General features: G+C 41.0%; 1 protein-coding gene across 4 annotated transcripts in view; it reads left to right on the top strand.

Annotated features, from left to right (window-relative positions):
- The window catches only part of LOC116845010 (cGMP-dependent protein kinase, isozyme 2 forms cD4/T1/T3A/T3B), a 44,396-nt gene extending 35,062 nt beyond the window's left edge, over positions 1-9,334 (top strand). For 3 of the 4 annotated variants that reach the window (XM_032817263.1, XM_032817257.1, XM_032817248.1), the window contains 8 exons: positions 6,036-6,255; positions 6,356-6,419; positions 6,505-6,677; positions 6,772-6,918; positions 7,280-7,726; positions 7,828-8,127; positions 8,221-8,283; positions 8,354-8,519. In XM_032817263.1, coding sequence (XP_032673154.1) covers positions 6,036-6,255; positions 6,356-6,419; positions 6,505-6,677; positions 6,772-6,918; positions 7,280-7,726; positions 7,828-8,127; positions 8,221-8,283; positions 8,354-8,519 — 1,580 coding nt within the window. Of the gene's footprint in view, positions 1-6,035; positions 6,256-6,355; positions 6,420-6,504; positions 6,678-6,771; positions 6,919-7,279; positions 7,727-7,827; positions 8,128-8,220; positions 8,284-8,353 lie in introns of all 4 variants that reach the window. The other variant, XM_032817240.1, reaches the window with a different exon arrangement.

Genomic DNA, 9,334 nt, shown 5'->3' with positions numbered 1-9,334 from the left:
ATATATATATATATATATATATATATATATATATATATATATATATATATATATATATATACGTACACGCATGTGTACGCATACGTGCAGCCCTCGTGGATATATTCAGCGAGTCTCTGTGCGCAAGCGAACCGAGTAACCGGGAAACCAGTACCGATGCGGTAAGCACAGACTCGTACGACGAACGAACCCTGACGAGGATTCCTCTGTTCTCCGTTCCTTTCGCCTTCTCCTCCTCACCTTTCTTCGCGTCTGCTTGTCTCTTTCTCTTCCGTGATACCTGTCAGTGTCAGCTATATCGGCCTCTTTGTTCCCTCGTTGAAGGCACCAACGATCGCGAACGCCATGTGCTGGACGTTTCGACCGGCTCGGAGCCGTGACGGCAAAATATGGAAATCGAAGCTTCGCAAAAATACGGAGCCCACACGCGAGCATCACACCGGTTGCGATGCGGCACCATGAGTCGGGCGCTTGCATCCTTTTGTCCCTGTTCGCTTCTCACAAGGCGCTTTTAATTTCGCGTCAATTTTTTCGCGACACTCCCGTGCGCGAATCTAAAATTAGCCGGCTTGCACGGTTGCCGATTGATTTCTGAAAAGTTAAGATCGATTAGGATTGTCAATCGAACATGGAGAATTGTCAATCAGATTGTCAATCGATCATTCATTGGAGAATGAAAGTATAAGTTAATTCGAAGACAGTTTGAGGTAAACATTCCAATGATTGAACTAATAAAAAAGCACAATCATTTTTATGAAGAAATTTTTATGAATAAATAATTAATGGGTTTATTAGTAAAAATAACATTTATATAAAACCAAAACTTGCTTTGTTAGTAATCGAGAAGTAATAGGAAATAATTAAATATGGATTATAATTTTTATCAGATATATTAGATAGTGGTGATTGCAATAATTGAACTGAAAAATGAATCATGCTCGCTAATTATCGAGTGATGCAGACTTATTGATTGAATGCTTAAATAATATTAGAAATATCTCGCAAAGAAATATCTCTTTTAACAAAATTTTAAAAGTTTTTTAATATAGAGAAATATTAAATACAAATGTGTCAATCATATTAAGACATGTTCTTCAATTACTGGGATATTTACCTTGGTACGATCGCGTTGGATGGACGTTTTATTTTTATTTTAAGTCTCTGAATATCTTTATTTTTAAAGCTGATGATAATCGATAACGAGGTGGTGATTGATTAAAGAAAAGTCGCTACAGGACGTTTACAATGACTAATCTCGCGATACAGACATTCGACGCGAATGAATCCGTAGCTTACACAACGTGCAAGTTACAACAACGGCGCGACGTCGAGCGTTCGCTAAAACAAACGGCGTGCACAATCAGTTGTTTTGGTAGAACGATACGACGTTAGTGATACGTCAGAAACATCCGCGTTTTGACACAGATACAAACGGAATCGCGCCAAGTAATCAGCTTCGTCGTCGGCTTGAGTTTTTCGTAGGACGTGTCATCTCGATAAAAGAGCGTGATAAGGAAGAAGACGAACGAAGGACAGTTCTCATGATTCTCGCGTTACGTCGTTACGTTATATTATTATCGTGCATGCTATGGTCGGTGCGCGAGTACTCGCGCGTACGCGCATTACTCGCAAGGATCAACAGACGTGGTCGTTGCAGATCGAAAAGAAGAACGCAAGTCGCAATGATTTGCGCAATTCGCCAACACTTGACTCGACTTCCTCGGCTCGAAGCGCTTACTCAGACTTCGCCGGTCGGCACTGTTCTATTCTCGCAATGTCCTGGCTCAACGAGATTCTCGTGCACGCGTATCTCGCACACGACCATTATAATACTTCTACAAATGATACGTCCCATTAACGAGAAAATTATAAGATTCATCGAACTTGTGCTCTTTTCTGCTTTGTTTCTCGCAGCACGATCGAAACAATGAGCGTAATTTATTCGAGAAGCAGTTTTTCTGTCCATTTATTCTTTGAGAGAGTATACACCTTGGCAGAAAAGCAGGAAACAGAAAGGCAGAAGCCAATCAGAACTCGCGCTGGTAGAAAAGCAGAAATTGAAGTAGATTAGTATCTGATAACTTTTTTCTGACTGGCCTCTCTGTCTTTCTGCTTTCTGCCAAGGTGCGAATTCTCTCTTAGGTTCTTCACGCGTGGTTAACGAGTGGCGTTTTTCACGAAGAAACAAACGCGATACAACGATAAGACGATCGCAGGAAAATTTTGCAACCCGAGGTGCGAAAAAATACACACACCCAATCCCGTCCACTCACGCCAGTCTAATCACCGACATCTTCCCGGCTCGCAAGTCGCAATCCTTTTCTTTCTGCGATACGCAACGTGCCGTCGTAGCCACTCAGGATCGTGATTATGCACGCACTTTCCAAAGTTTGTAATGGTGATGCGCACGCGAGCGATATCTTCCACGTTTTCTGACAGTCTCCTGTACAGTTACGCGCTTCGATACAAGAGCTCTGTCTAATAACACGCGACTTCGCTGCACACTCATTAAATTTTATAGCAATTTGCGAGATATTAATCGAAAAATATTAATTTACGCTGATCTTATCAGAATCGACTTGGGAGATTACCAGCGGAAGTAAAGTTTCACTTTGATCAGAATTAGACCTTTAGAATGATTTCTACTCGGAAATTATAATAAAAAAAGAGAACAATGAATAAGAATAAGAGAGAAACGCAATTATTAGGGATGACCCACTGTCTTGGGTGTCAATATGGTAATTGCATTTTGTTTTATAAACTTTGGGCAACTGCCAGCACGGGAACGATGACGATGAATCACAATTGCTATTATTACTCGCAATTAAACTGTCAGATACTCCGCGCGATAACTAGTTCCGAGATAACGCGCGAATTCGCGCATCCCGGAATTCATTGTTGCGAATTTAGGACGCACAGTTGCCCGATACAGAGGCGATCGTATCGCGCGCTCAGTTACACGTCTTCTTTTAATCGCGTATGCAAATACCAGCGGCCTTGTAAGTGTTAACCATTGGGAAGCGTGTTAAAACGAAAGTAAGGTGCGCACTATTCATCCATTCGCGTTGGAATTGGTTCTACTGAATCGATCCTCCACAGGCGGGAACTTTAACAAGAACCATAGCGCTGTCGGGGTTTTGTCCGAGGCATGTGAATGTAAATCTCTCTTGACTTGCCGGCGAAACGAAGAAGAAACTTACTATTATACTGGACTTACCAGAATCCACGCGTTAGAAGGTCAAGCGGCGCGTTTAACTAGGACAAGAGTACGAACCGCGATCATCTCTCGCGTGGCAGCGACGGGCGTGTGTAATCGCGTCAGGAACTTGCGAAACTCGATGGCAGATATGTAGCAGAATGAATCGCGATTGTCTCGCGATCCGCCTTCTTCGGGGGAACAATCCTGAACGCTTAATTAACATCAAGAAAACGTAAAAGGACTAATATGAGTCGTGGGGATAGAAGCACGCAAGCGTATAAGTTATACAGCGGTATCTTAGATGTGAAATATATTGTGTATGCATTGCAGATGAAATCGCAAATTGCCAGATCGTTACGAACACGAAGAAACGAATAATTATTCGAATCGCGTTTGTAACGATTTTGGATACAATTGCGGTTTTATTTGTAACACGTATACCAATACACTTACTTCTAGCACACGACTCTTATTGGCCTTTTTATGTTTTATGTAATCACAGAGTCTCACTTTTTTTGCAGCGTAATTGACATGTTGACCGCAGCGTTGACTTCCATTGATTGTACAAAAGCTCGGCTGATAATCGAATTATCAAAGTAAAAGGAAAAATGCGTATATCTTTCCATCGGCTTCTTTATCGGCCGTGCAATCATTAATTCCGTACTTAATTGTTTGATGCGCTTAATTGTACCTCATACGTAACTTAATGAGACGCGGTAACATCGCAATACCCGTCAGCGGTGACCACCGCAGCGTTCAACGTGTTAATCAGCGTTCTCGGTTCTTTTCCGTCATTAGCTCGAAACGAACTTTCATCGAGCATCCACTCGTGGACGGATCGACCTTTGCAGACTTATTCCTGTGAATATATAATCTTAGTATCCTACACGGAAAAAAAATATTTGGTTGAATTAATCAAATATTTGGTCGAATGTGAATGATCCAGAAATTTCGATTGAAGTAACCCGAATTCTGTTTAAGTTGACAAGATTTTTGGCAGACTAACCAAACATGTCTGGTTATTTAACTAAACATGTCTGGTTAAATAACCAGACATGTTTGATTAGTCTACCAAAAATCTTGTTAACTTAAATAGAATTCGGGTTACTTCAATCGAAATTTTTGGGTCGTTCATATTCGACCAGATATTTGGTTAATTCAACCAAATCTTTTTTTTTCGTGCACAAGTAAATTTCCAAATATTTTTTCTCTCAGTGTAACCGTGCGATTTGACTCTTTTTTAATGTGCGTTGTCCTTGGACTGAGTTCAACGAAACTCTGCGAGACCTCCCGCGTCACCTCCCGCGAGAAAAATACGCCGGAATCGAAATGGGACATCGCAATGAGAGCGCACGCGAACGCCCCGGTCGCGATTATTATTAACCCCCGCTCGCAACTCAACAGTTGACTCCGATGGAGAAAGATATGATCCATCTCCAGGCGATTCACATCGGCGGGAAAACCGGTTTACGGAGAGCCTTTTGTATGACTCGTGGCGAGCGTTATGCGCGCGAGGAAGTGAAAGCAACAGCAACTTGCGGGACAATACGGCCATGGACTATCTGTCTCTCCTGTCGCAATGTCGAACTCGATTGAGTGTCGAGGAATGATAGGGCGAAAAGAGCCATTCCCACTTGCGTAAACCTTCCTCGAGTTCCGAAGCTACTTGCGATCCTTGTTTCGTTAGCTACGCGTGCGTTCGCCTCGTGGCGGAAAATCATGTTTGCTCTAATGTTGTTTGTAACCGGTAACAATAAATCGACTGGTTTCTGTATCCAGATACTACGGATACTTAAACTGATAATACTCATGTATCCCTACCTATTTGTTATTGTTGTTATCGTTATTGTTATAAATAGTTCGTGGACTTCTGAACGATTTTATATGTGCCGATCTCTGTAAAGAGATTTGCCATTTATTATCCATCTTCGCAGCAGCTGACTCCATATCAGCTGATTTTGTTCCAGCTGATTTGGTCTCAGCTGATTTCGTATCAGCTGATTTCACAGCCGTGTATTGACATCACTGGTGTGTTCTTAGAAGCACAAGAAAGATAGATTCCTTCAAACTGATAAAATTTTCCTAGAGGAGTATTATCGGAACACGTTACATTCGGTACGTCCTTTCATCGTTAGGATGAATACACATGGTTTCTACATGGTCAACTGTAACGTTGTGTTAGGATATGAAGTAACGCATGTGTGTGGAATTGCACAGCCGTCTGCGATTTCCGCGACTCAGTATCGTGTGAGGTAACCTTTCCTCTAGAAGTCGCCGGGCTCTATCGATAAATGCCACGAATGAGTTGAATATTCGTGTGTCAAACGGCCGAGAGGTCGCCGTCACGGTGGCGGCGATTGACGTTCGCAGAAATGTCAGCGAGTTGTCGCGAGTAGAAGTCGCCCGACTTGCATAAAAATTGATAATTCACATTCGGAACGTGTCTTGCGGCACTTAATAATAGCACCGGCACCGTCTCGACGAGTATGTACCGCCTTGTGCGATCAGTTTCCAGTTTCCAGTTTCGTAGAGTACACCGATGACCGGACATGTGGGGAGAATTTATGATAACGATTAATTTAAAATACCGGTTCTCCGGACAGCTGCCCTCCTTCCGTCTCAGAATTTCGTTCCGGGCTTGTCGGGAGATACGTTATCACTATTACATTACATTACATCGAGATCCGGATATTATCCGGCTGATTCTGTAATAATTATTTCGGACAATTCGGATGTCACGTAGTCTCAGTTGCAGCGTAGAACCGTCCTTATCTTCTTTCCCGTGAGAAATCAATACAGCTCAGTCGATATTAATACTTTTTGAATTGTATTTCAGAGGGCAAGGTCGAGGTGTCGAGAGATGGCAAATACCTGAGCACCCTAGCACCTGGCAAAGTGCTGGGCGAGCTCGCGATTCTTTACAATTGCAAGAGGACAGCAACGATCACTGCTGCAACCGACTGCCAGCTCTGGGCCATCGAACGGCCATGCTTCCAAACTATTATGATGAAGACTGGTCTCTCGAGGCAGGCGGAATATACTGACTTCTTGAAGAGGTAAACTCATTTGGATTTTTACGCGTAAACAATTTCGTTAGAACTATCTTTCAATCAAGTTTCACGGATAAGTTCATTTTACGTTAAATTCACGTTTCAGCGTGCCGATTTTCAAGAACCTGCCCGAGGAAACTCTAATCAAAATTTCGGACGTTTTAGAAGAGGTGAGATCGCGGTCTTCCTTGACGAGGCACGGTCTGTTTTAATTTTATCTTTATCGTAACTACCATTTAAATTTTACGTTTACAGACATTTTACAACAATGGAGATTATATAGTAAGACAAGGGGCGAGAGGTGACACGTTTTTCATCATCAGCAGAGGGCAGGTACGCGTTACGATAAAACAACCCGATACAACGGAAGAGAAGTACATCAGGACACTGAGAAGAGGCGATTTCTTCGGCGAAAAAGCTTTACAAGGGTGAGCGTTATTTATAGTTCTATATGGAAAATATATTTAAATTTATCACGATTATGGGAATATTAAAATTTTAAATTTTGCCTCGTTCTTACAGGGACGATCTCAGAACTGCCAACATCATCGCTGACGATCCGGAAGGAGTGAGTTGTTTGGTAATTGACCGCGAAACGTTTAATCAACTGATTTCATCCTTGGACGAAATCCGAACGCGATACAAGGACGAGCTAGTGGAACGTAGAAGGTAAAATATCTTTTGTTGACTGTGCAAGGTAGATATATGTTGAATAATTATTTTAGAATCGATAGCTACGTTGCACTTATTACTACAAATAAATATTGTGTTTCATGCTTATCATTAGGATGGAAGAGTAAACTATACATTCCGAGTAAGTTCAATGATAAAGACGAACGCGAATATATTTAATGGAATATATTTAATGTCGTCAGTGTTGTTCGTATATAGAGTACAGAAAGCGCGCAACGAGAAAAATAAGTTTACTTACGGTTTACAAGCGTGTGATTAACTCTGATTCCTATAATTGATATATAAAAGATAATTCGGTCTTGACTTCGGAAAGACTAAAATCTGACTGCTTCCTTAGACTGAACGAGGAATTTCGGGATCTACGGTTACAAGACCTTCGGCCACTTGCGACTCTAGGCGTGGGTGGTTTCGGAAGAGTCGAATTAGTTCAAATTGTCGGAGATAACACGCGATCCTTCGCTCTCAAACAAATGAAGAAAGCGCAAATCGTCGAGACGCGACAGCAACAGCACATAATGTCGGAGAAGAGGATTATGGGCGAGGCGGACTGTGACTTCGTGGTGAAACTCTTCAAAACGTTCAAAGACAGAAAGTATCTTTACATGTTGATGGAAGCCTGCTTAGGCGGCGAGTTATGGACCGTTCTTAGGGATAAAGGTCACTTCGATGACAGTACTACGCGGTTTTACACCGCGTGCGTCGTCGAAGCTTTTGATTATTTACACTCCAGGAACATTATCTATCGGGATCTGAAACCGGAAAACTTACTTTTGGATAGTCAAGGGTAAGAAGACATAAGATGTACGGAGTTAGCAGATATGTTGCTTAAGATAGTACTGGGAAAACTTTGATGAATATTTATCTTGATCGGATATTATGTTTCAGATACGTGAAACTTGTGGACTTTGGTTTTGCTAAGCGATTGGATCACGGGCGCAAGACGTGGACTTTCTGCGGCACGCCAGAATACGTAGCGCCGGAAGTGATTTTGAATAAAGGGCACGATATAAGCGCTGATTACTGGTCCCTCGGAGTTCTTATGTTTGAACTGCTAACGGGTACACCTCCATTTACTGGCGCCGATCCTATGAAGACATACAACATTATCTTGAAAGGAATCGACGTCATAGAATTTCCCAGATCTATCACACGTAATGCTATGGCGCTAATTAAAAAACTTTGCAGGTAAATGATAACGATGTCTTTTTTTTTATACACAAGAACATTTTAGTATAACCGATGAATATCTGTACAAAGTGTTACAAATGTTCTTTTCAGAGATAATCCAGCGGAACGTCTTGGGTATCAAAGAGGTGGTATTAGTGAGATACAAAAACACAAGTAAGTACATTCGTGTTTCAATGCTAGATTAATGTCGGTGTATTTTTACAATTTTTGTATTGCTTTACAGATGGTTCGACGGTTTTAACTGGGAAGGCTTGAGAACCAGAGCCTTGGAACCACCGATATTGCCACGAGTCCAAAACGCTATAGACACTGCGAATTTCGACGAATATCCACCAGATTCCGATCCCCCGCCACCAGACGATATTACCGGTTGGGATAACGATTTTTAATGAAATTAGTAGAGAAGATATATATTTAATATTCACTTTCGATTACATTTTGACAGAAAATGAGAGAGAGAGTGGGGGGAGAAAGAGAGAGAATTATTGCGAAAGGACATTACGATTTCTCAGTTATATGAAACAATTGGCGATACCTGCATTTATTTATATTTTTCTCATTTCACGTGATATATTACAGATTACAATCGCATTTTATCATATTTTTCCACTCTTTATGCATATTTCGCGAAACAGTCGTGATTAAAACGAAAGGAATTGCACTGTGATAAAAATTTAGAATTTGTATAAATTCCGTGCAGCGTAGATATTAATTAACCTTGATGGAAAAAGTGATAAATCTCGAAGAAATATGATTTTGATCTGACGTAATCTTTTCTATTTATGCCGCGTCAGATGCATTTCAACAGTAAAGTATCTCTCCTCCAATGTTATGTATCGTAATAGGATACTTATACGCAAGTGTCAAGTGCCATTATTACCTCGAAAAGGTAAATTCATATACGCGTCATACTTGTGCTCAGAAACGTGGTAACGCGCTAAGAAAACAGTCAGCTCAAGTCCAAGGGACCTCTTGCCATCGATACTGTTAAACTTGTCAGAATGTGCATATATAGTGCGGTCGTTCGATTCCTTACGGCAGGTCCATTGTTGTTTGATTCACTTTAGAGTTTATTGTAATGATTCTATTTTAATTAATTATACATATATGACACACTTGTAAATAATGAATTATAAATATCATGCAAATTTTAAATGCGAAATGTATATCGATATTAAATAAAGTTTTATTAATAGCAACTGAA

The sequence above is a fragment of the Odontomachus brunneus genome, unplaced genomic scaffold, assembly GCF_010583005.1.
Source record: "Odontomachus brunneus isolate Ranch 3 - 2012 unplaced genomic scaffold, Obru_v1 Obru_scaffold_004, whole genome shotgun sequence".
Lineage (NCBI taxonomy): Eukaryota > Metazoa > Arthropoda > Insecta > Hymenoptera > Formicidae > Odontomachus > Odontomachus brunneus.
Note: the sequence above shows the minus strand (reverse complement) of the source record. Positions and strands in the feature narration are given on the sequence as shown.